We start from the raw sequence: 27,240 nt of genomic DNA on the forward strand, positions 1-27,240 counted from the left end.
ATAGTAGCAAAACAAATTCAACAATACATTAAAAGGATCATACACTATGATCATTGACCTTATAGAAAGAACCTTGGCTTAGACTATTGTAACAGATTACTATAAAATGGGTGGCTTAAACAACAAATATTTAGGGCGCCTGGGTGGCTCAGTTGGTTAAGCGACTGCCTTCGGCTCAGGTCATGATCCTGGAGTCCTGGGATCGAGTCCCGCATTGGGCTCTCTGCTCAGCAGGGGGTCTGCCTCTTCCTCTGACCCTCTTCCCTCTCGTGCTCTCTGTCTCTCATTCTCTCTCTCAAATAAATAAATAAAATCTTTAAAAAAAAACAACAACAAATATTTATTTCCCACAATTCTGAAGGCTGAGGAGTCCAAAATCAAGGTGCTGGTGGATTTGGTGCCTGGTGAGAAGGCCCTTTTCCAGTTTGTACCTTCTTGCTATATTCTAACATGGTGAAGAGGATGATCATCTCTCCTTTATCTACTTAGGAGGGCACTAATCCCATTCATGAAGGCTCCACCCTCATGTCTTAATTACCTCCCATAGGCCCACCTCCAAATACCATCACACTGGGGATTAGGGGTTCAACATATGAATTTTACCAGGGGTTTTGGGGTGGGGGGTCACATTCAGTCCTTACCAAATCCTTATTTTAGAAAGAACAAACTGAAAGCCACTGAGTCTGCTTTCCCCGACTAAGTAAATTAGAAGCAATTTAGGCAAAGAATTGCAGACATTAATGCCACCTTTAAGGATTTGAAGGAGGGACGCCTGGGTGGCTCAGTTGGCTAAGCGTCTATCTTCGGCTCAGGTCATGATCCCAGGGTCCTGGGATCGAGTCTCACATCGGGCTCCTTGCTCAGCAGGGAGCCTGCTTCTCCCTCTGCTTACCTCTCTCTCTGACAAAAATAAAAATCTTTATAAAAAACAAAACAAAACAAAGATTTGAAGGATGTGGGCAGAGGGTCTCTATACCCCCATTCAATTCACCTCTCTGGGCCTTACAAAAATTAGATGGAAAAAGTTCTAGAGATGGACAGATGGTGATGGTTACACAACAATGTGAATGTACTTAATGCCACTGAATTCTACACTTAAAAACTGTAAAAAATAATGTATTTCATGCTATGTATTTTTTTTTACCACACACAAAAAACAAACTAGATGGATTATGGCAGAAAACAATGGACTATCTTAATTGCAGCTATTCTGGATAGAGTTATCCTTTTTCTTTTTTTATTTTTTAAAGATCTTATTTATTTGTCAGAGAGAGAGCACAAGCAGGGGGAGTGGCAGGCAGAGGGAGAGGGAGAAGCAGGCTCCCTACTGAGCAGGGAGCCCCATGCAGGACTTGATCCCAGGACCCTGGGATCACGACCCAAGCCGAGGGCAGATGCTTAGCTGACTGAACCACTCAGGCATCCCTCCTTTTTCTTTAAGACAGCTTTATTGAGATCTAATTCTCACACAGTAAAGTCCACTACTTTAAAGTGTACAATTCAGGGATCATCAGGGATATTGGCCTGTTACTTTCTTTTTTTGTGGCATCCTTATCTGGTTTTGGTATTAGGGTAATGCTGGCCTTGTAAAATGAGTTTGAAAGTATACAATTCAATACTAAAAATTATATTGACAAAGTTGTCGCTGACCACCGCTATCTAGTTCCAAAACATTTTCATCACCTTAAAAAGAAACCCTATATCCTGGCAGCCACTAATCTTTCTCTGCATTTGCCTCTTCTAGCCATGTCATATGAAATTATAACATATGGCTTCTTGTGTTCAGCTTCTTTCATGTTTTCAATGTTTATTAATGTTGTAAATGTCGCTATTTCATAAATTATGGCTGAGTAATATTCTATTGTGTGCTACAATTTGTCATGCATTGATAGACATTTGTGTTATTTCCACTTTTTTGGCTATTCTAATAATGATGCTTTGAACAATCATGTACAAATTTGGGGACGTTTTCACTTCCCCTGGATATCTACCTAGAAGCAGAATTACTGGGTCACACGGTAACACTGTTTAACTTTTTGAGTAACTGCCAAACTGCTGCACAGCCACTGCAGTTTTACATGCCACCAGCAGCCTATCAGGGCTTCAATTTCTCCCCATCCTTGCTGACAGTTGTTATTTTCCATCTTTTTGTTTGTAGTCATCTAAGTTTGTGAAGTGGTATCTCATTGTGACCTTGATATAAATGGCTGCAATATTTTTATTAGAAAAAAAATTAACTCATTCTCTGCCACTTGGTATGTAAATACTAAACTGACCAATGCATCATTCTCAAAAGGAGGATCAAAAGCAGTTCAATTTAAATTGATGTTAGATAGGATTATCATTCCTTGGATACAACAGGATCATATATTCCTGCTCATTATCATGTGACTTGACTCTGCACCCTGTACAAAGTCTGTGTCTCTGCCCTTGACTTTGGGCTTGACCATGTGACATGCTCTAAACCAACAGAATATGAGAAGATTTGACATTTGCCACAAATGAGCAGAAGCTTACAATTCCAAGTTTCCTCTCTGTCTCAATCCTATATTGTCATATCCCAGAAAGGAGATTCTCCTTGAGCCTGGGTCCCACAATGAGAAGACTCATACAACACAACCCCAGTCTAGCTGTGTAGTTCAAGCAAAGCTAAGCCTGTCACATGGTAAATACAAATCTTAATGTATATTTTTATGTGCATAGAAGAAAAAGTCTCAAAGGCTTACACTAAACTGTTGAAGGTGCTGATTAAATCAATGTATACAGGAATTTTCACCTTTCAGTTTGTTCATTTCCATACTGTTTGAATTTTTTAATGTACATGCACTATTTTCGTAATATTTTTTCACTCCCTTTTTTAAAAATTACCCATGCTGGCCTCCATTGAACACAGACAGCTTAGATAAAGCTATAATAAATTTACTTTTCAAGAAAAAGAAATCAATAATAAAAATGAGTTGATTTAAATAAAGCATCTTGTACATGTGATTACATTGATAGCTCTCAGTGAAAATATAAGCTTAAGATTATTAGAATAAGTAATTATCAGTTCCTACCAATTTCAAAAAAACATTGTAACTACATGAAAAATAGCTTTGTAACTAATTAATTCCACCCTTTGCACCATTATTAATGCAAATTTGCTTAGGTTAAACAAACAGATCTGTGTCATATTTGCTATCCTATATAATACCATCTATCTTAACTAAAACCTCAATTTGATCTGAGCTACCCCCATTCTCAATTTACTCCTTCATTCTGCCTGGGGCTGAAAGACTGCTCATGTATATTAAATCGGCTAACTGTAGGCTACTTGAGGGGCATTCTGCCTGAGGTGGTTAACTTGACCCACTTCATCTATAACCAGTACTATAAACACCATTCCCAGCTATTTTATAAATAGAGTCTTGTCATCCCTTGATCCTGTATATGCTGCATTTCCAGAAAAATAAACGTCAACTGGGAAACAAAATATTCTTTAAGACATTCATTTTAAAAAATGACAAATAAAATTAAACATTAAAATTGACAGTGCTTGTTTTAAAATCATTACCTATGATTTATTTGTGTTTAAAATATACTTGAGAAGTTTTTACTAGATTATTTATAGTCAATGTATAATTTCAATAGAACTTTAAACAATTACATTTCAACTCCATGTAGTATTAACTTTTCTTCTCTTCTGATTCTTGTGCCAATTTCAACTTTTCTTTTAATTCCATCTGATCTCGGTAGTACTGTTCAAATACTGGTTGATAAATATACATCCCTCCAGCAATTCCGAGGATGCTAGCAAAAAGCAGTTGTGGAAGAGTCAATCTCCCAAACATTTTTCAACAAATGCTATACAGTGCTTTTGCCACACCGTGGTTTTGAAAAATTACAGTCCACATCCAGGAAATATCTTCAGATCTGTGTACAAAGAAAAGGGAAAGCAAAGCAGTAACTTAGCACAACATCCTTTTAAAAGATTCCAGGTCACTACTTTGTTCCAGAGTGAATAGTATTTTCATCATAATATGTAAATATCACTTGATTTAACTAAAATAGGAATATAAATATACAGGGAATATGACAAATGAGGATTAGGGGATGGTGTAAGACAAAGCTAAATCCTATTATAGAATTTTCTCAATGGTTTTAAATAAATAATTCTTAAAATGGCAAAACTGGGGGAGAGGCTGGTAAGAGAAATCCTCTTTACACCTTGACATACCATCATAAAACTAATCACTGAAAGAAACAGCTCCCCCCAAAAGTTGAAAGTGATTGCCCATCCAATCTGGAAGTAGAAGAAAGAGAATTGTTACTTTTCATTATTAGCCCTTTTTTACTATTTCATGTTTTTTGGCAATATGCATAATTAAAAACAATTTTTAAAGCAGGCTAAAAGATTTTGAGTTCCCTTTGATGCTTTAGAAGGTACAAGTAGACATCAAACACATGAAATAACTTGCCATCCATTTATTTTATTTTATTTTATTATGTTATGTTTATCGCCATACATTTTTTATAATATAAAGAAGATGTGACTGATTTACTTTTAACAACTGAGGAGTAAAGACTCCAGTATTTCTCAGAAAGTTATATTTGGGAACACCATAGTCTCTGGAGAAAACAGATGTTTATGAAAGAGGAAAGCAGAGTAACGGATTTACATATTTTCTTATAACAGTCTTTCACCGTCTCCTAGACCGGCCCCGAGGTTACAGAAATCATTAGCGGCAGAACCGATACTAGAAACTGGGATTGTCTTTAACATCGCTAAAATGTAATTTAAACTAATATGGGAAAGAAATGCCTGTTTGCTCTTGGACGGTTAACTAGATAAATGACAGCTTACCAAGAATGCTACGGCTCACCGCCCGCTGAGGAAGGAAGGGAGGGAGGGAGGGAGGGAATCGTAATTATCATTACTATTATCATTACCACTTAAACACCTCCGACCGTTCGGCTGTCGCTTCGCGTCGCTGACCCCGCCTCTCGGCTGCCCTAGCCTAGGGGAGCTCCGGCTCCTTCCAGCATCTCCGGAAGAGAAAACAGGGCGCGGAGACCACGAAGCCAAAGGGAGACAGCAACCTCACGAGAAGGATAAGCCAAAGAAAAAGCGCAAGCGAGCTCGCGACAAAGCTTACCAAGCTTACCCGTGCCAACCAAACCTGCGGCACCCGGCGGCACACACCAACTTCGGGGGTCGTTGTGAGGAAGCTGCCCTTTCCCAGCTACCTCCGCGCCTGCGTGTGACGGCTGCTGCAGAGGCCAAACTTAGGGAGCGGAAGAGAAACGCGCGTCCCTCCAACTGCGGTCTCCCTCATCGCGGGGACTGAGGTGTCGGGGGATCCTCCGCAGACCTCGAAGTAGGTGCAGGATGAAGCAAGAGGGCGACGATGGCCGACTTTTTTTCCGCGGCCTCCAGAACCGCGCCCACGAGAAGATGAAGCTGCGAAAGAGAAAGTCAACTTTGTACCTCAGTCCCCGGAAGAGCACCGAGCGCCGCGGAGGTGAGCGGGTGGGGTGCGGGAGTCGAGCTCCCAGGCGGTGGCGGCGGAAAGCCGCGGACCCTGAGCTGGGGCTCCATCTGCTGGGCGGGGTTGCCACGAAATCGTAGTGCACCCGAGACCGGATTCTCCATTCCTGCCGCTTGCGTGGCACTTTGTTCTGCATCAGTTAGTTCTGCCGCGGCCGTGCGGAGCGAGTTGACATGACGTAGCCATCCGCATTTTAGAAAGGGGACACCCGCGGTGGCAGTTACCTACGGTTTCGCAGCTACGGGGGGACTGATTCCTGGGGTTGGACCAGGTCTGACTCCCAGCCCATTTATTTTTCCCACCCCCCACCCCGGCCTTCTCTTTGGTCCGGTGTGATGATGACAGGAGCAAAATCACCCCAGTAAGTGGCTTTTGATCTGTCAGACGGGGGTATTTAATATAAAGATGGACTTCTCGTTCATTCGATAAATATTTTGCGCCTTGTATGTGCGGAGCACTGTGTAAGCGGCATGAAAAGAATGCCGAGTTTCCCTGTGGAAACCTGAAACCGAGAAAGGGGAGAATCATTTTGCTAAATGAAGGAGGATCGTGACGGGGGAAAGGGAGTTGTAGATGAGCCCGAGTTCTCTCGTTCTTGTCCCCTAACCCTTCCGTTGTTAGAAGTTGGATCCCTCTGGGTAAAGGTTAGTAACGATGGTAAATTACCATACGTGTCACAGATATATAGTTGAACTTTTAGGTATATCTTGATCAAGATCACTTGTTCAGGGGCCAGCTCGGAGTGCTGTTTATTCTGCACCAGTCCACAGAGTAGAGGGTTTTCTTTCAGCAGATATAGTTCGGTCGGGGTGTTTCTTTAAGTGCTTCTGAAAGATGAGATGGGGCGTGTGTGTTGTGTGGAATGTACCAATTGTCTGAAAAATATTTAAATGTGTTCCTGGAGAATAAGGAAGGAGAGTGGCAGGAACCTAGAACTATAGCAAAAGGCTCAAAATGGATTAGAATGCAAACACAAATACTCAGGAGGCCAAACAGGGGTCTGAATAAATTAAAGCACTTTCTATTAAAGAACCAGCCAGTTGTTGCCAGTTGAGCTTTGTTGTCAGATCTTAGTGTGAAATGCTGTAATACAGATTTTAATATAAAGTCGGATTTTTAAATGTTGACAACTAAATTCACATTAAAAAAAAAACAACAACAAAACTCTGTATTCAGCTTGCAGGCTCTCCAATTGTGGCGAAGAGCAGGGCTATGGAGGCAGCAGATAGACCTGGTTTTGAATCCCGTTTAGTAATTGCAGCCTTTTTGACTTTGGACAAGGCAGTTTAACTTCTTCGTCTCAACTTCCTCATATGTGAATGGGGCCAATACCTACCGTTTAGCATGATGTGGAGGATTAAATGAGATGAGGCATGTGAAGGAATGAACTCAGTGCCTTGCATAGAGTAAGCAACGATAAGGGCTATTTAAAAACATGCAGAGGACCATTTGATATATATAGAAGAGTTGATCCTAAGTTAGTAATTTGTTAGCTGATTTCTTTCATTAGCTACCCATATAGGATATCACCTAATTAGCCTAAGGCCTTAGTTAACTGTATCTCTTTTTCAGTGATATCTTACTATTCTCCTCATACAATTAATTGCAGAAAGACTGGTTAAATGAAAGGAGTGGTGATTTCCCAATGGTGAGGCTCCGGCCCTCATATAACTGTCAACCCAGGTCTGCTTTGAGAGTAGCGTGGCTGGGCCAGAGTTCTCTACTGTGACTTCACAGAGTCTGAGCAAGGCGCCAACCAGAGCAGCAGATTTTAGTTCTGCAAGTGGAACTTGCCTGACTTTTGTGCCACAATTACTTGTTTTGTTTTGTTTTGTTTTGTTTTTCAGATCTTCTTGGTGAAAACATTTATCTGGTCTTGTTTACCATAGCATTACGAATATGTAACTGTTTTTTAGTCCAGACAAGTTTTGTTCCAGATGAATATTGGCAGTCTCTTGAAGTTGCACATCACATGGTTTTCAAATATCCTTTGTAGTTTCTTTTCCAGACTAGAAATGTATATTCATCTTAGAAATTGTGCCTGCTTCTATTATATATTTTCAATCAATTTTCCATATATTCTCTAAGTAATTTTAACTTATCAAAGTATACCATTATTTTACACTAGTATTTCTTCTACCTTTCTTTGATATTAATATACTTGACTCAGCCTTTAACCAGCAGGTATTCCCATAGTGCTCAGTACTGTGGAGGATATAGATGAAGTAAAAAACACATTCCCTTCTTGAAGAAGTTATGAGTTTAATTGGCCAGTTGCATTTTTAATTCAAATAACCAGTATAAAATGCTGTGGTTTTAAGCTTCTTTATCAAAAAAATAGAAATTTTTTATGCACAGAAATCAAATAGATTTTGTTTCAGTGCTATTTAACATTAGTCCTTAATATTACTAATTATGGTTATTTGACCTGGGAATGGACAGAAAGATTGAGGGGTTACACTTATCCCTTAATCTTTGCAAGCATTTACAAGATTCTGCATCTTTTGGGAAAAGATAGTGTTCAGCTGCTGGTAAGTTTAAATAAAAGTAATCAAAATAGTTATTAAAGGTCGATTTATTCCATCCTTTTTAAAAGGCTAATGTATATTAACTCAATGACATTATTGGTATCACAAAGTTTGTTTTTAAAAAAGATACTGTTGCTAAACTCTGACCATATCTGGGCAGCCCACAGTTCAAAGACATACTGTGATGTGTAACCCCTCATTGTGTGCTGAAACACAAAACTGAGCATGAAAGTGTCCTACTTCAAGGAATCCTGTTAAGATATTCAGACTTTCAGAATGACTACATTTTATATTAATTATTTGGACTTTAGAAGTATTCTTCTTTCATGAAAGAATCACACGAGAGCAGTGTTGTATCTTGTTTAACTTGTGAGCAGAAGACCATGTTATATGAGCTTATGAAGACTATATATAAACCCATTCAGGATTTAGTGTTGAAATTAAATTTTAGAGAAAATTAATTTGACAAGAATTTAATGATATGCACAATCATTGTGCTATGTGTGTAGTAATTAGGCAGCAATAGTAAGTAGGGTTGTAATTCCCAGATCATGAACTTCTGGGGTCAGTTGCCAAAAGAAGGTACCAAAGAACTAATGGTGCCAAAGTTTCTCTAAAGTCACTCTCAAGATCCTTTAAGCTGTCCTCAGATTAGACTCAGAAGTTTGGGCCTTCCCCATTTTCTGGAGGGAAGTGGCCCAGAATTCTAAAGGCAGTCCAAATCCTGAGGGTTTCTTGGAGCCTGGAAAGACACATGGAAGGATCATGGGGAAGGAGAATTTAGAGCAGTAGCAGAGTTTCTCCCATTGACACGTGTGGAAGTTAGGGGCTTTGAATTCCCTTCTGTCAGGGCTTCTAGATTATGTAGGATAACCATAAAGTCTGGAACCACAGGCAATATACATAATGTCATCAAGGATATCTTATATCCCAAGAAGTAGGTTATATTATGAATGAAGGAGTCTTTAAGATAGAAAACTTCCTATCCTCCAGGACCTATCCACTTCCCTCAACCTGTAGCTGACCCACCTGGCCATTTTGTGATTTAAAGTAAACCTCCTGTAGTCCCCATCCCCACCCCACTGTCCCCCTCAAATCCTCTGTCCTATCTGGAACTTGACCAGGTGGAGAAACATTAAGATGCTATCAGTTAGTCATTCATACTGTCATATTGATTATTTTAAACATGGATTACATACTTTTGAAACCAGAAGGGGTCAGAGAAGTGAAATAAATAGACCAAGGTCACAGCATATTAAAAGCAGAGCTAAAACTAGATCCTAGGTCTGCTTCATTCATAGCCTGGTGCTCTTACCAGATAGCTTCTCCCTAAACTGCATAAAGTGTGTATACAGAATTAGGAATGGCTTAGAATTGCACCAATATGGTAGCCACTAGCCACATGTGTCTATTGAATATTTGAAATGTGGCTAGTCCACATTGAGAAGTGCTATTAGTATAAAATTCATACTGGATATCAAAAACCTAGTACAAAATAAAAATGTAAAATGTTTCTGTAATTTTTTTATTTTGATGAAATAATAATTTAGATATATTGGGTTAAACAAAATAACTAAAATTAATTTTACCTGTTTGGGATTTTTTTTTATTTTTTAATTTGGCTACTATAAAATTTTAAATTACGTACATGGATCGTGTTATATCTCTACTGGACAGCACTGGCTTAGAACACATTAGAAGAAAGGGATATAGAAAGGAGACCTGAATAGGGTGCCACAGTGGGGGCTTTCAATAGTCAGAAGACATGTAAGGGCATCTGACCTCTGGAGCTTAATGGAGGGATCAGGAGCTTAAAGAACAGGAGAATGATAAGCTGCCAACACAATATCATACTCAAGGTTTACCCCTTGCATGTTCCTTCTCTTTGCCCCACCCCTCTACTTTTTATTTCCAAGAGTCATATGCAACTATTATTTAATTCTTCTCAGGTCCTTACTATAAACCTAGAAAATTACAGTATCTTAAAAGTCTGGAGAGACTTCTAATAACTGGGAATTTACATCTCCACTTATTTTTGTGTTGAGCTAAAATCTACCTTCTTTTATTTTTATTTTTTTAAAGATTTTATTTATTTATTTGAGACACAGAGAGAGCACGAGCAGCGGAGAGAGGGAGGAGGAGGCTCCCCGCTTAGCTGGGAGCCCGACATGGGGCTCTCTCCTAAGACCCTGGGATCATGACCTGAGCCAAAGGCAGACGCTTAAATGACTGAGCCACCCAGGCGCCCCAAATCTACCTTCTTTTAAATTCAAGATTTCTACAAAACAACCCTTCAGAAAGTTTTATTTGTCCAGGATAAACATCTCCATTTCTAAATATCATAATCAGATAATGTCCTTTAGACATCTTATAATTTATTAATATCTGTCTTAAAATGTAGGTCTCCAAATTGAATATAATATTGAAAGCTAGGGTAACTAGTTCAGAATATAGTGGAACCATTAATCCTACAAATGTTACACTTCTGTCAATGCACAAGGATTCTTTTAGTTTTAGTGGTTCCTTATACTGTTGGCTTATATTAAGTTTGTAGCCAAACTGACTTCTCACATGAACTACTTTCAGGCCTGAGAGGTAAGAATGAAGCATATACATCTCTATGCAGAGAAAACAGAAGGTATGTATATAGATGCCTTTTGCTGTATTTTACAGGGCAGAGTTTAAGTGAAATTATGAAGTACATCATACCTTTAAGACTTAAACATTTATTTACAGATTACTAACAAAGAAGAGGAACATGTGTTAAAAGTGTTAGAAGGTGTTAGAAGCCACTGACACCTGAAAGTAGAGCCAGTCTAATTATACTATAAAGTTAATGAATGTTGATCCAACAAAAATACAAACTTAAATATATTTTAGAAACACATCTTTTGAACAAACCTAGATTAAATTGTGCTCTATCAGTATGTTATTTTGTTAATAACTGTGACACATTTTTTTAAAACTCTCAAAGATGTCATTTGTAGCATTAGAATTACTAACTGTAATTAAGTTATAATACATTTACTCTTTAGTTTTGCTCTTAAATTTACTTTTTAATGTCATCTGATTACTATGTTTCTATAATTGTAGAATACTTGTCCTTTTATGGAAAAAAAAATAACTCATTTTATTATCTATATTGCAGGATGGGGAAGTAATGTAACTTAGTAGTTAAGAGCACAGGCTTTAGAATCAGGAAGACCTAGGTTTGAATTCTGGTTTCCACACTAAGTAGCTGTGCAGCCTTGAGAAAATTATTTAACGTCTCTTTACCTCAGTTTCCTCAATTATAAGGCAGTACCTGTCTCACAGGGATTGTTAGGAGGACTGAATGAGCTGATATATATATAAAGTACTTGGTGTGATACCTATCACACATTACTATAAGTGCTTCATAAAAATTTAACCTATTGTTATGCTAATGAAAATCACTAAATGTGCTTCTAAAATAGAACCTTAACACAATGAACTATTTTGTTGGCTATCTACATTAAAAGTAGTAGTGTTGTGGGCGCCTGGGTGGCTCAGTTGGTTAAGCGACTGCCTTCAGCTCAGGTCATGATCCTGGAGTCCCTGGATCGAGTCCTGCGTCGGGCTCCCTGCTCGGCAGGGAGTCTGCTTCTCCCTCTGACCCTCCCCCCTCTCATGCTCTCTCTCATTCTCTCTCTCAAATAAATAAAATCTTTAAAAAAAATAAAAAATAAAAGTAGTAGTGTTATAATATATAAATTACAGAGAGAAAGAATGAGAATGATGAAACTACCTTGGGCATTTCCCTGAAAAATTAATGCAATTTTTGTAGAAAAGCAGGTATTTTTGCAGAACAATAGAATAATACATTATGTCTATTTTTGTACTAAGAATGGCCTTCAGTTGATAGTTGGATCAGTTTGTTGATTTCTTAATTCTGTGTGAACTGGTACGTGTTTTTTAATATCTTTTTTTTTTTTGAACTATTGAAGATCTGGATTCCTAGACTTGCCCAAGCACTTCTGTCTGCTATGGCAGACATTAGACTCTACTCAATAATGAAGCAACTAGAAAATCAGCAAATGGCAAAATGGGTGGTAAGTCCTAAACACTTCAAAAACTAGTCACTTACTCCATTCCTAACAGCATGAAGCACATGGAAAAATCAGTTCTCAAAACAGCTTCAGAAGATACTTTGTACAACTTTAGAGAGGTACTTCCATAATGAAGAACAGCAAAATGCAAGTGGTGCCTGCCATATCGCTCTGATTGCACCCTGGGTGATTGACGCCATTGATGCCCTCCAAATCTTTGAACCCTAGCAACAGCCTTTGGAAGCACTGCAGTCATCAAAGCTGTCAAGAGTCTTTGCCTCACTTTCTGTAAAATTCAGTAGGAATAGTTCTAATCATTGCCTACCTCACAAATCACCTACAACCTTTGTTCACTACCTCTAGCGACCTGAGACTGAGCCTAAGAAGTACATTTTCACTGAAGCATTCTTTCACCTCTAGCTAGAGTATTTGAAATAGTTAGACTCTGTAAGGGAGAAAATGTGGTGTAGAAAACTGTCCTTTGTCAGACTGGCTTATTTCACAGTGGAGTGATAGATTCCTTATTTCACATTCAAATCTTGAATGGATTTTCTCATTGAAACCATAACCTGAAGCGTGATTGGATTCTTTAGTACTGTGGTTAACCTTCCTTGGCTCGTTCTTAAATTAAATAAACTTATACAAGCTAGCTTTGAAATCTTACTACCTTTTTAGTACTGTTTCTACTGGAAAATATGTTCCAAATTCCAAGTGACCAATTTATCAACAAATTTCTGGAATATAATTTATTATTTATTTATTAGTAAATATTTATTATTATAAATTATTAATAATACATTTCTGCAGCTAGTGTGTTTATTTGCATTAAAAAGAATGGTTTAGCGATTGAGTCCTTGTTAATGGATTCAAGGATAAAATCAGTCTCTTTATTTTGTGCTTACATACACAGATGAAGGCTCAAGCTAAAATGGCAAAAGTGTAATGCCTTTGAAATCCTCCCTCCAAAGTAGTAGTACTAGTTTCTTCTAGTTTAAGAAAAGCCTTTAAATCCACAAAAATTTGGAACATTTTTTAAAGGCTGTATTTGAAGAGATAGGGATCTAATACCACATGTTTAACATCCTTGCACCAGCTAACAAGTTCTTTTAAGACATTTGCTTTATAGACTTGATGCTTCTGTTTGCATGTTCTTCCAAAAACTGGTTTATTATTTTAGTCGATTTACCTGAAAGTATAAACTTGTTAACTTTAACACCCACATATCTGGTATTATCATAGATCTGTGTGTAATGTAACTTCTTAAAAACAATGTTTGGGCATGCCTATTTTCAATATCGTTTATGTTTTGATGTGATTTTTGTAGTAGGTAGACTTGCTGTTTTCCATAGAAGAAGATAATACTGAGCTTTTCCATTTCCCACTCCATATATGTTTGCTTATAATTGTTCTTAGTTTTTTTGCCAGTTATGCTCTTGGTTCACATGGTATTGCTGTACCAGAACTCTTACAAACACCATGGAAACTGTTCTCACTATAATTGCTCTTTTCTACTATCCTTTGGAAGGTTCAAAGTCTGTGAACAGGTGAGATACATTACTGTTAATAATTATGTACAAAACGTGAAAAATTTTAAATATCAACATATTGTAATGTCTGGTGGACCCCTGAATGTTCATGAAGTTTATTAAAACCACATTGTCAGTTGATACATTTATTATAGCAGGAAACAGATATACGCAAACTAGGTAATGAAGGGCAGTTTAATAAAAGGACTATGTACAAATGTTTAGGCAATGTTTAGAAAAACCAATATGGGGATAACCATAGTAACCCCAGGGCTAGTCATAGGAGGAATTTTCTGCTACCCCTTAGGCCCAAGGAGAGGTAATAATTGTAATGGAAATCCATACAAAGCTGTAACTTAAGAGAGGGCCCCAATAGGGGACATGCACAGCCAGCCTTTAGTCATAGCAAGAAGAGAGCTGGGGGAACAAAATGCCCTGAGTTAACTCTTCTGCCCTCCAATCAGTCAAGGCCAATCAGAAGCCAGAAAGCAAGTGAGTTCATTGATATAGTTCAGGCAGGTCAGCTTCCCTGCACAAAGAGCAAGTGAAGAATAGAGGGAAACAGATCTGGAAGGGCAAATAGAAAATATATGAACCCAGGAGATTGGGTCCAAGATGGCAGCATAGGAAGATTCTGAACTCACCTCCTCCCTCAGACATACCAAAACTATAGGAACATATGGATCATTTCTCGCCAAAAAGATCTGAAAGCTAGATGAATTGCTCTCTACAACAAAGGGTAAAGATAGGTAGAAGAGGCAGAGACACAGTCTCACAAAAAAAACCCACCCGCAGCATGGCAACACACAATAGGGAGGGATCTCACCAGCTAGCCCTTCTTCCAGAAAAGCAAGGGGTTGATGCCCCATATCAGGCACTCTGGCCCCTGGGATCTGCACCAGAGAAACAAGCACCCAGAACATCTGGCTTGGAAAATAAACTAGTTGACATCCAGGGGTCCCCAAGTGCTATAGGAAACTGAGGTTCCCCACTTGGATGTCTCACATACAGTCTTGGTTACCCTTGAGACCCAGGGAAAAACAGCCATTTGAAAAGTGTCCAGCAGTGACCCACCAGCAGGAGGGATGGTGTGGAGGTCATCCCTGTGGGGTAAGGGGTTCAACTCCACATCAGGGACCCCCCCTGCCTGGAGATCTGCATCAGGAGTGTGAGTCCCCATAGTGTCTGCTTTTAAAATCAGTGGGGCTTAACTCCAAAAGACCCAGAGGCCTATAGGAAACCTAAACTCTGCTCTTAAAGGCCTAGAGACAGTATCACTTGCTCCAAAAACCAGGAAAGATATTAAAATTTAAAAATTTAAAAATTTCTTGACATGAAGGACATTTATTGACAAATTTTAAGGCATGTACCAGAGAGGCTGGGCACTTTCCCCAGGAACAGAAGTGCTGGTAGATACTGTTTTTCTTGCCTACCTTCAGCCCAGCTAGCCCAATGCTGGCAAATGACAGTTCTGACACTTTCCATCTACCTTGCTAGCATAGCTTGCCCAACCCTGGCATGCCCCTACAGACCTGCCCCACCCAACCCAGTAGGTGCCCCTCCAAAGCAGCTGCCACCATGCCATACCCAGGGGGCAGCCTCTGTCAGGACTGGTACCCCTCCATAGTGACTCCAGCCCTGGGTGAGAGGGGCATCCCTGCCCACCAGCACACCCACACCAGCTGTGGCCTGTCACAACAGGAAATCACACAGCCTATACAGAGGATAGCCCTGGAATGCCTTGTTCTGGTGACCAGGGAGAATTGCACTTCTAGGCCCATGGGACACTACCTTTAAACCAGGAGACATAGCTGACCTACCTAATACCAAGACACAAACACAGAGAGTCAGATAAAATGAAATAGAGGAGTATGTTTTAAATGAGAACAAAACAAAACCTCAGAAAAAGAACTAAACAAAATGGAGACAAGCAATCTACCTGATAAAGAATTCAAAGTAATGGTCATAAACATGCTCACTGAACTTAGAAGAAGAGTGGATGAACTCAGTGAAAACTTAAGGAGATAGAAAATATAAAAAAGAACGAGTCTGAGCTGAAGAATATAACTGAAATGAAAAATACATTAGAAGGAATTAACAGCAGATTAGAGGATGCAGAACAGCAATCTGGAAGACAGGGTAGAGGAAATCATCCAAACAGAAGAGCAAATGGAAAGGAATTTTTAAAAATGAGGATATGGTAAGGGACCTCTATAACAACATTAAGCAGACTAACATTCGCATTATAGGGGTCCCAGAAGAAGAGAGAGAAAGGGGTAGAAAACTTATTTGAAGAGAAAATAGCTGAAAACTTCCCTGACCTAGGGAAGGAAACGGACATACAGGTCCAGGAAGCACAAGAGAGCCCCAAACAAGATGAACCAAAGGAGGTCCAAAATAAGACACATAATAATTAGGATGCCAAAGAGTAAAGATAAAGAGAGAATCTTAAAAACAGCAATAGAAAAGCAACTAGTTATATACAACAAAACACCCATACAACTGTGAGCTGATTTTTCAGCAGAAACTTTGCAGGCCAGAAGAGACTGGCATGATATATTCAAAGTGCTAAAATGAAAAAACCTACAGCCAAGAATGCTCTACCCAGCAAGAATTAAAGGAGAGATAAAAAGTTGTCCAAACAAAAGTTTAAAGGAGTTCATTATTACTCTACCAGTCTTTAAAAAATGTGAAAAGAAATCCTCTAAGCAGAAAAATTTTTTTTTTAAGATTTTATTTATTTATTAGAGAGAGAGAGCACATGAGAGGGGGGGAGGGTCAGAGGGAGAAGCAGACTCCCTGCTGAGCAGGGAGCCTGATGCGGGACTCAATCCCGGGACTCCAGGATCATGACCTGAGCCGAAGGCAGTCGCTTAACCAACTGAGCCACCCAGGCGCCCTGCAGAAAATTTTAATAAGAAAATTATGAAAGAAAAATTCCACTGGCAAAAGCAAAATACAGTAAAAGTAGTAGATAAACCACTTAAAGCTAGTATAAAAATTAAAAGACAAAATTAGTAAAATCAACTATATCTGTAATAATTAGTTAAGAGACAAAATAAAAATATGTACAATATGATATCAAATACATAATCATGGAGAGGGTAATGTACTGTGCTTTTAGAATGAACCTCATGGCATTAAAAACCAATAACAGATACACAAAAAATAAAAAGGAACTCAAGCATAACACTATGAAAGTCATGAAATCACAAGAGAAGAGAGCAAGAGGAAAAGAACCAGAGAGCTACAAAAACAAATAGAAAACAGTTAACAAAATGACAATAAATATGAACATACATATGAATAATTACATTAAATGTAAATGAACTAAATGCTCCAACCAAAAGACATGAAATGAATGGATGGATTAAAAAAAAAAAATCCATCTGTATGCTGCATACAAGAGACTTCAGACCAAAAGACACATACTGAATGTGAAGGGATGAATGTAGATATTCCATGCAAATGGAAGTGAAGAAAAAACTAGGGTGGTTAATGCTTAGACAAAAATAGACTTTAACACAAAGACTATAACAAGAGACAAAGAAGGGCATTATATAATGATAAAGGGATCAGTCCAACAAGAGGATATAACAACTGTAAATATTTGTTTCCAACATAGCAGCACCTAAATATATAGAGCAAATATTAACAGACCTAAAAGGAGAAATACAGTAGTAGAAGGAGACTTTAATGCCCCACTTACAACAATGGATAGATCATCCAGACAGAAAATAAGGAAACAGTAGCTTTAATGACACATTAAATCAGATTGGCTTAACAGAATATTTTTAAATTTTAAAAATTACTTGACATGAAGGAGATTTATTGACAAATTTTAAGGCATGTAAAAATTTCTTTTTTTTAGAATAGAATATTTCATCCCCAAACAGCAGAACGCACATTTTTTTTTTTTTTTGACATGCACATGGAACATTCTCTAGAATAGATCACGTTAGGCCAAAAAGTCTCAATAATTTTAAGAAGACTGAAATCTTACCAAGCATCTTTTCTGACAACAGTGTGACACTAGAAGAAATCATTTACAATTAAAAAAAAAAAAAAACTGGAAAAAAGTGAAGGCCAAAAACATGCTACTAAACAAGCAATAGGTCAACAAAGAAATCAAAGAGGGAATCAAAAAATACCATGAGACAAATGAAAATGGAAACACAACATTCCAAAATCTTTAGGATGCAAAAGAAGCAGTTCTAAGAAGGAAGTTTATAACAAAAGAGGCCTACCTCAAGAAATAATAAAAATCTCAAACAATCTAACCTAATCTAAATTTAGTGAAAAAGAACAAAGAAAACCAGTTACTAGGAAAAATAAGAAAGATCACAGTGGAAATAAATAGAGACAAAAAATAGATCAGTGAAACTAACAGCTGATTCTTTAAAAAGATAAACAATGTTTAAAACCTTTAGCCTTGGGGCGCCTGGGTGGCTCAGTCGTTAAGCGTCTGCCTTCGGCTCAGGTCATGATCCCGGGGTCCCGGGATCAAGCCCTTCATTGGGCTCCCTGCTCCGCGAGAAGCCTGTTTCTCCCTCTCCCATTCCCCCTGCTTGTGTTCCCTCTCTAGCTGTGTTTTCTCTGTCAAATAAATAAAATCTTTAAAAAAATAAAAAATAAAAAAATAAAATCTTTAGCCAGACTCATCAAGGAAAAAAGGACTTAAATCAGAAATGAAACAGGAGAAGTTACAGCCAACACCATAGAAATACAAAAGATTATAAGAGACTACTACAAAAAAATAATATATGCCAGCAAACAGGACAACCTAGAAGAAATGGATAAATTTAGAAACATAATCTTTCAAGACTGAATCAGGAAGAAACAGAAAATTTGAACAGACTGATCACTAGTAATGAAATTGAATCAATAGTTGAAAAACTCCCAACAAACAAAAGTCCAAGATCAGATGGCATCACAGATGAATTCTATAAAACTTTTAAAGAGGAGTTAATACCTATCCTTCTCTAAAATTCCAGACAATTAAAGAGGAAGGAACTCTTCTAAATTCATTCATTATGAGGTCAGCATTACCCTGATAACAAAACCAGACAAAGACACTACAAAAAAAAAAAAAAAAGAACAACAACAAAATTACAGGCCAGTACTTCTAATGAACATAGATTCAAAAATCTTCAACAAAGTATTAGCAAACTGAATTCAGCAATACATTAAAGGTATCACTGATCACAATAAAATGGAATTTATTTCAGAGATTTAAGGATCATTATGTGAAAATCAACATGATATACCACAACAAAATGAAGGTTAAAAATCATATGATCATCTCAATAGATGCAGAAAAAGCATTTGACAAAATTCAACATCCATTTATGATAAAACTTTCAACAAAGTGGATACAGAGGGAATATACCTCAACAAAATAAAGGCCATAATATGACAAACCCACAGCTAATAACCATACTCAATGGTGAAAAGCTTGAAGCTTTTCATCTAAGGTCAGGAACAAGACAAGGATGCCCACTCTCACCACTATTATTCCACATAGTACTGAAAGTCCTAGCCACAGTAATCAGATGAAAAAAAAGCATCTAAATTGGTAAGCAAGAGGTAAAACTCACTACTGCAGCTAACATACTACATATTGAAAACTGTAAAGACTCCACCAAAAAAACTAAGAATAAATTCAGTAAAGTTACAGGATACAAAATTAATATACAGAAATCTGTTGTGTTTCTATACACTAACTAGCAGCCAGAGAAATTAGGAAAACTAACCCACTTATAATTGCATTTAAAAAAATACTTAGGAATAAATTTAACACAAGAAGTGAAAGACCTGTACTCTTAAAAACTATAAGATGTTCATGAAAGAAATTGAAGATGACACAAGTAAATGGAAAGATATACCATATTCATGGATTGGAAAATTAATATTGTTAAAATGTCCATATTACCCAAAGCATTATACAGATTCAATGCAATCTTTCTTAATGTACCAATAGCATTTTTCTCAGAAGTAAAACAAATAATCCTAAAATTTGTATGGAACCACAAAAACAAACAAACAAACAAACAAACAAATCTGAATAGCCAAAACAATCTTAAAAAAGAACAAAGCAGGAAGTATCACACTCCCAGATTTCAAATTATACTACAAAACTATAGTAATCAAAAAAGTATGGTACTGGCACTAAAATAAACACATAGATCAGTGGAACAATAGAGAGCCCAAAAATAAATCCACACTTCTTTTTTTAAAAAAGATTTTATTTATTTATTTGAGAAAGAGTGAGCATGACCAGGAGGGACAGATGGGGGAGAAGTGGACTCCCCACTGAGCAGGGAGCCACATGTGGGGCTCAATCCCAGAACCCTGAGATCATGACCTGAGCTGAAGGCAGATACTTAACTGAGCCACCCAGGGACCCCTAAACCCACACTTCTATGGTTAATTAACCTATGACAAAGCTAGGCAAGAATATACAATGGGGAAAAGACAGTCTTTCTAATAAATGGTGTTGGGTAAACTGGATAGTTACATGGAAAAGACTAAACTCGACTACTTTATTAACCCATATACAAAAAATAAACTTAAAATAAAGACCTAAATGTAAGACCTGAAACCATAAAACTCCTAAAACAAGTGGTAAACTCTTGGATATCAGTTTTAGCAACATTTTTTTAGATCTATCTCCCCAGGCAAAGGCAACAAAAGCAAAAATAAACTGTTAGGACTATATGAACAGCACAGCAAAGAAAACCATCAACAAAATGTAAAGGCAAACTACTGAATGGGAGAAGATATCTGCAAATGATATATCCAGTAAGGGGTTAATGTCCAAAATACATAAAGAATTCATACAATTTAAAAAATCAAATTAAAAAATGGGCAGAAGACCTAAGTAGACATTTTTCCAAAGAAGACCTACAGACGGCCAACAGACACATGAAAACATGCTCAACATCACTAATCATCAGGGAAATGAAATGCAAATCAAAACCAAAATGAGGTATCATCTCACACCTGTCAGTATGGCTATTACCAAACAGACAAAAAATAACAAGTGTTGGCTTGAATGTGGAGAAAAAGTAACCCTCATGCACTATTGATAGGAATATAAATTTGTGCAGCTACTGTGAATAACAGTTCAGAAGTATCTTCAAAAATTAAAAATAGAAATACCATATAGGGGCGCCTGGGTGGCTCAGTCGGTTAAGCGACTGCCTTCGGCTCAGGTCATGATCCTGGAGTCCCGGGATCGAGTCCCACATCGGGCTCCCTGCTCAGCAGGGAGTCTGCTTCTCCCTCTGACCCTCCTCCCTCTCGTGCTCTCTGTCTCTCATTCTCTCTCACAAATAAATAAATAAAATCTTTAAAAAAAAAAAAAAGAAATACCATATATATGATCCAGCAATTCCATGTCTGGGTATTTATCCAAAGAAAATGCAAACAGTAATATGCACTCCTATGTTTACTGCGCATTATTTACAATAGGCAAGATACAGAAGCAACCTAAGTATCCATCAATAGATGAACAGATAAAGAAGGTTTGGCACACACACACACACACACACACACAAACACACAATGGACTATTACTTGGGCCATAAAAAGAATGAAATCTTGCCATTTGCAACAACATGGATGGACCTAGAGGGTATTAGTGAGATAAATCAGATGGAGAAAGATAAATACCATACAATTTCACTTAAAAGTGGAATCTAAAAAACAAAACAAATGAATAAACTTAACAGAAACAGACTCACAAATACAGGGAACAAACTGATGGTTGCCAAATGGGAGGAGGGATGGGTTGGATGGGGAGAACAGATGAAGGGGTTTATGCAGTATGAACTACCATTTATAAAATACGTAAGTCATGAGGATATAAAGTATAGGATTAGGAATATAGTCAGTAATGTTGTAATAACTTTGTATGGTAACAGATAACTGCCCTTTTTGTGGTGGGCATTTTGTAATGTATATAAATGTCAAGTCGCTATATTGTACACTTGAAACTAAAAACAATACTGTATATATCGACTATACTTCAGTTGTAAGAAGTAAGTTAAAGAAAATATATGGACCAGATTTGGGCTTATATAAACTGGGGAAGCAAATACCAAGCAAATGGAACCACCAATATGAGCAAAAACACAGAGCTGTAAAAGGGCTTCATTTTGTTGTGGGCAGGTTGTCCATCCTACCACACACGTGGTCAGAAGCATGGGAGAAGGGAAGAATAAGGGATGATGCTGGAATAGGACTTTGCCCTTCTCCACAGTTTGGACTTTATTCTGTAGGTGGAAGGGAACCATTGAAGGCTTTTGAAAGCATGACATAATCAAATCTGATTTAGAAAGAATTCTCTTGCAGTACCAGTATTTAGGATATAATGAGGGAGAAAGCCAGAATTTGGTCGAGTTGAGAAGCTACTATCCATTATTCCTATATAAAAAGGTTGTTGGGAGAATCAAATCAAATAAGATCATTTCTGCATTAGACTCCTGACTGCAAAAATAGGCATTCACTTAAGTTTACTTATATGATGAGAGCTTTATTATAAGGCTGAAAGTAAATATAAGGAAAAGAGAGAGCTTGTGGCCAGGCCTGGAAGAAAATTATAGAAAATCTCAGCCCCATAAATGAAATTGAATGAATTATGGCAGTTTTGAGGGAAAGTCTGTTCTGTTGTACCTTTATAGCCCAGTCTGTGAATCTGTTTTGTCTAATTTTAAGGCTTAGCTAGTCTCCATTTTTGTCCTCACTACTAACTGTCCAGCCTTCTCTATCTCGCCTTCAATTTGAGAAAATCTGATTAGGTCTGTTAAATGTCATTATCCCTATAGTTTCACACTGGCCAGACTTAAGACTGCCTGCCTGGGTTCAAGGAGAGGGGGTCCCGTAGCACAGGCGACTGCTGTAAAAGCATTCTTCCCCAGATAAGCATGGCCTGGACTATTCCTGGCTTTAGAATATATGACATTTTGCAAACTCCTTTGAAAATGCAAATGTTATACAAATAATGCAATATATGTTAAGAAAAAAAAAAAGAAGAAGAAGAAGGTAGCAGGAGGGGAAGAATGAAGGGGGGGAAATCGGAGGGGGAGATGAACCATGAGAGACGATGGACTCTGAAAAACAAACTGAGGGTTCTAGAGGGGAGGGGGGTGGGAGGATGGGTTAGCCTGGTGATGGCTATTGAGGAGGGCACATTCTGCATGGAGCACTGGGTGTTATGCACAAACAATGAATCATGGAACACTTCATCTAAAACTAATGATGTAATGTATGGGGATTAACATAAGAATAAAAAAAAGAAAAAAATGCAAATGTTATAAATGAAAGTTTTCTTTAAGAATGGACTGAGAATATCTAAGCATTGATTTCTGTAAAATGGTAACAGTAAAACATCTCTCAGAATTAAATGAGAACCTATATAAAGTGTATAGCACAGGGCCTCTTACAAAGTAAATGCTCAGTAAGTGTTGTTAATGACAATGATATTAAGTAAAGGAATATTTGGGGGGCAATACAAAAAAAAGAAGACAGCAACTATGAAAATATTCCAGACAAGTGACAGGGCTTAATGTAAAATGATGGGAATGGGAAGGAAACAACGTGGATGTGTGGGGTGAGATGCTGCTATTTAAGGGACTCTCAAATTTTAAGACTGAGAAACTGAGTGATACTATTAAATATTAGACACTGAACAGGTTTCAGGGAAGGTTTTGGGCTCATTTCGGGTGCTTTGATTTTGAGTGCCAGTAGAGGTCTATGTAGAAATATTCAGAAAAGAGTAAGAATCCAAGTCTGAAAGCTTGGAGTGAGGTCAGGACTGGAAGTATACACTTGGGTGTCCTCTCAGTAGTTTGACTGTAGCAGAAGTAGCAATTAGGATGCGTGCAAATCAAACCAACCTATGAATGTGTTTTATTTCACCTGCATAAGGGTTTTTGTTTTTGTTTTTTGAAGAAACTACTTGGCAAAGTTTTAAAATTGGGAGATCTTACATAAAATCTGGGTTTCTAGTTTATGAGAGGCCCAGCAACATTTTGGACCAAGATTCCTTCATGACAATATCAGAGCCTCCCCACGGTCTACATCACTCATTTACTTATGTGGTCTCTGTAAGCATTTGAATTTGAAATCCCTGCTCTTACATCCTCACCAACATTAGAAATTTCTCTATAGCTCCTAATTAGTTAATAGATACACAATGGTACCAAAAAGTTTTATTTTGCTTGCTTTCAATTTTTAGCAGGGCTAACACTATTTCCATATGATAATCTACTGTCTGTAGTCCTCATGATTAAATTAATAGTCTTCTTTAGCTATTTATTGAGAGAAGTCCTAATAGTAAAAATCCACATTTCTATCCGTGATCTTAGAGGTTTGTATGGTAGGCTTTTTATCAATTATACATATAGATCTTTCATTTGGATAAGATTAGCACTTACTTTCAAAACAAAATTGTATGTACTAAGAAGCCCAACATTGCCTAAGTAATCCTAGTATTTCCTTAAATGCATTTTTCTTTTTTTCTAGAGAATGGTTTTGTGTGATTTTCTTTTATCTCCTTAGGAGAGACTTGATAATTTTTCCATCAGGAAAGCAATTGGCAGAGTTGTATGGCTAAAAGTTAGTATACCTTTTTGGCAAAACAAGACCAACATTAAGACATAGAATAAGTTCTGAATTTAAAATACTAAAATTGGGATATTAGAGCTGAAAAAGACCTTAGATATTACCTCTTTTTATGGAGGAGAAAAATTGAGTCAAAAAGTGTAAGTAACTTATCCAACTTCACATAGCTATTTATACCAAAAGGAAAATGCTCTCATAAAAAAAAAAATTATATCACAGCATAAAGTAGATAACTTCTACACTCATTTCCTAGTTGTCTTGACAATGTATTTTCTTTGCTTATAGTGTCAAGTACTTGTCCCTGGTGGCACTTGCCTTCATAATTCGTCCCACAGCTATCATTCCATGGATACCTTTGGTCTTCAGACATTTCTGGCAAGAACAGAAAAAGCTTGATCTTATTCTGCATCAGTTTTTACCTATAGGGTAAGTATGGCTACAATCCATCTATTAAGGTCCATAACCTATAAATTACAGATTGTGAACAAGATTTTACATCTCATAGTCAATTATTATATCTTCTAATGTCAATGAGAATTATCAGACTAAGGAAACAATATTTCCAAATTTATATTTTGTATTTTTATATTTATGATTATTAACTACAATTATTTTAATTTGCATAAGGGGATCTTTGGAACTTTTCTCACTTAGAACTTTTCTATACTTCATTTCCTATTTCTCAAGTACATTTTAGAGATCCTTGATTCTTTTACATTTGTATAAGGCTTTGTAATTTATAATGTGTATTTATATATTACCTCATGACTTTCACAATTCTTGGATCTAGACAATGTAGGTATTTTTAGTTTGTAGTAAGGAAAGGGGTGTGTGGGCGAGGACAGCTCAGTGAAATTAAACATGCGTTAGCCAGAGTCACTGGGTTGGTTGCTGTGATGGAACTGGTATTGAAACCCATGTCTTCTGTGCTCAATTCAATAGCATATATACTAAAATTGGGACAATACAAAAATTAGCATGGCCCCTGTGCAAAAAAACAAAACCAAAACAAAACAAAAGCCCATGTCTTCTAATTTTGAGCTCCTAGGATCATACTTATCCCAAGTATCTAGTAGAGTATCCAAAACAGTTATTTATTGAAGGGCTGAATGCATTCTGATTCTTAGAACAGTAATCTTTTTAATATACTAGTATTCACTCTGTATGAGTATTTTTGGGTAGGAATTAAAAAGGGCTAAATCATCTTCTGCCAAGTTGCCACTGATGTCATTTCTCAGATTTATTAACATTATCTTTAATGTATTATTCATTCAGCAAATACTTGTTTAATCCTAGTATGTGCCAGGTACTGTTCCAGATGCTGGAGATACAGCAACTTAACAAAGTCCCTGCCTTCATGAAGTTTATATTCTAGTGGGAGAAGACAGAAAACTAAAAACATAGGAGTAATATCTATCTGTCAAGTGATAAATGCTATAGGGAAAAATGAGAGATAAGGATAGAATTTTTATAGGGTAACTAGGGAAGACTGTCATGATAAGGTAACATTGGAGCCAAAACCTAAAGGAATTGAGACAATAAGGAAAGAATATTCCAGGCAAAGAGACCAGCAAGTGCAAAGACCTTGACATAAAGGTGTATTTGGCATATTCAAGGAACAGCAAGGAGACTGGTATGGCTAAAGGAGAGTGAACTTGGGAGAATATGATAATGAGGTCAGAGAGACAGCAAGGGCTCAGATTATGTAGGCTTTTACACAGGGAGATAAAAAGCCTTTTTTTTCATTGCAATACAATGTATAGTTTATTCATTCAACAAGCATTTAGCCTGCTTTGTTTCAAGCATTTGATGATTCAGAAGTGAGTAAGATGCAGTGTCTATTCCCGAGGTCAAAATCGGGGTGGGGGGGGAGGGGGAGAGATAAAACAGTAATTCTTGATCAGCAATATACAGTGTTCTAAGTAGTTATATAACAAAATGTTGCAGAACAGATAATAAAAAAGCCTAATTCTGCTTGCAGGGGTTTATAAAGTAGATGATGTTTTAAATAATATCAAAAATGAACATGAGTTTGCCAGACCTAGGGAATCAGCTGCTTCAAGCTATAAAGGCCTGGGAAGGAGCCTATTCATATAAATCAAAATGCTTGTCTTGTTTATTTTGAAGGGAAATATACAAAAGAACAAATGAGATAATGTATGTGAAAATACTTTGAAATAGTACAGTGCATAACAAATATGATTCACAGTCCTAATTAGTCTTACACTCTCAAGTGTTGGTATACTGAGTTGGCCCCAGCACCCTTTAAAAATAACCAGTTGCAGGCACCTGTGGCTCATTGGTAGAGCATGCAACTTGATCTCAGGGTCGTGAGTTCAAGCTTCATGTTGGGGGTAGAGTTTATTTTAAAAAAAACACAAAATTCATCTATCACCCCACTTTACATATGAGGCATTGGAGGCTCAGAGAAGGAAATGATACCTTTAAGGTCTTTGGGCTGGTTAGGGTCAGAACTGGGACTGGAACACCAAACCTCTAGCACCTAGGGCTATTTATTTAAAAAGAAAGAAAAGAAAAAAAAAAATTAAAACAGTAGCATATCCAGACAGGAAAAGTATCTCTAAATATAGAGAAAAACCTTGCGTTAGTCTTAGGAAAGTTTCTAATATGTATGGACCTACTTCTCTTTGCCTTTTACATGACTTTGAGAATTTGGGACATCATTTTGTCATTCATTCTGTAAAATCAAACATAATTCAGTTGCCTTTCAGCTGCCACATTTTCACCAACAATTAGCAAGACAAAACAAAGTACGGGACATCATTATAGATATTACAGGCATTAAGAAGATAAGAGGAGGATATTATAGGGGCGCCTGGGTGGCTCAGTCGTTAAGCGTCTGCCTTCGGCTCCGGTCATGATCCCAGGGTCCTGGGATCGAGCCCCGCATCGGGCTCCCTGCTCCGCGGGAAGCCTGCTTCTCCCTCTCCCACTCCCCCTGCTT

The 27,240-nt window shown here is 37.5% G+C and overlaps 2 protein-coding genes across 5 annotated transcripts in view; one reads left to right on the forward strand and one right to left on the reverse strand.

Moving 5' to 3' along the window:
• Positions 1–3,535: 3,535 nt before the first annotated feature.
• PIGBOS1 (PIGB opposite strand 1) lies at positions 3,536–5,250 on the reverse strand. 3 transcript variants are annotated; one of them, XR_004677274.1, is made up of 3 exons: positions 5,145–5,247; positions 4,217–4,282; positions 3,536–3,912 (listed from the first exon to the last, which is right to left on the reverse strand). XR_004677274.1 is itself a non-coding variant. In XM_034993865.1 (3 exons), exon 3 carries the CDS (start codon positions 3,828–3,830, stop codon positions 3,666–3,668), a length of 165 nt encoding a protein of 54 aa, XP_034849756.1. In that variant the 5' UTR covers positions 3,831–3,912; positions 4,217–4,282; positions 5,160–5,250; the 3' UTR covers positions 3,536–3,665. The 3 variants fall into 3 exon arrangements, 2 of the variants coding, with proteins under 2 accessions (XP_034849756.1, XP_034849755.1); XM_034993865.1 differs by having other exon boundaries at positions 5,160–5,250; XM_034993864.1 differs by having other exon boundaries at positions 5,136–5,225.
• A 97-nt stretch (positions 5,251–5,347) lies between these two features.
• The window catches only part of PIGB (phosphatidylinositol glycan anchor biosynthesis class B), a 46,307-nt gene continuing 24,414 nt past the window's right edge, over positions 5,348–27,240 (forward strand). For both annotated transcript variants that reach the window (XM_034993862.1, XM_034993861.1), the window contains exons 1-6: positions 5,348–5,501; positions 7,376–7,511; positions 7,942–8,059; positions 12,022–12,126; positions 13,537–13,667; positions 24,561–24,701. In XM_034993862.1, coding sequence (XP_034849753.1) covers positions 5,369–5,501; positions 7,376–7,511; positions 7,942–8,059; positions 12,022–12,126; positions 13,537–13,667; positions 24,561–24,701 — 764 coding nt within the window. In that variant the 5' untranslated portion in view covers positions 5,348–5,368. The remainder of the gene's footprint in view (positions 5,502–7,375; positions 7,512–7,941; positions 8,060–12,021; positions 12,127–13,536; positions 13,668–24,560; positions 24,702–27,240) is intronic.

This window comes from Mirounga leonina, unplaced genomic scaffold (assembly GCF_011800145.1).
Source record: "Mirounga leonina isolate KUSES-001 unplaced genomic scaffold, KU_Mleo_1.0 Mir_91, whole genome shotgun sequence".
Lineage (NCBI taxonomy): Eukaryota > Metazoa > Chordata > Mammalia > Carnivora > Phocidae > Mirounga > Mirounga leonina.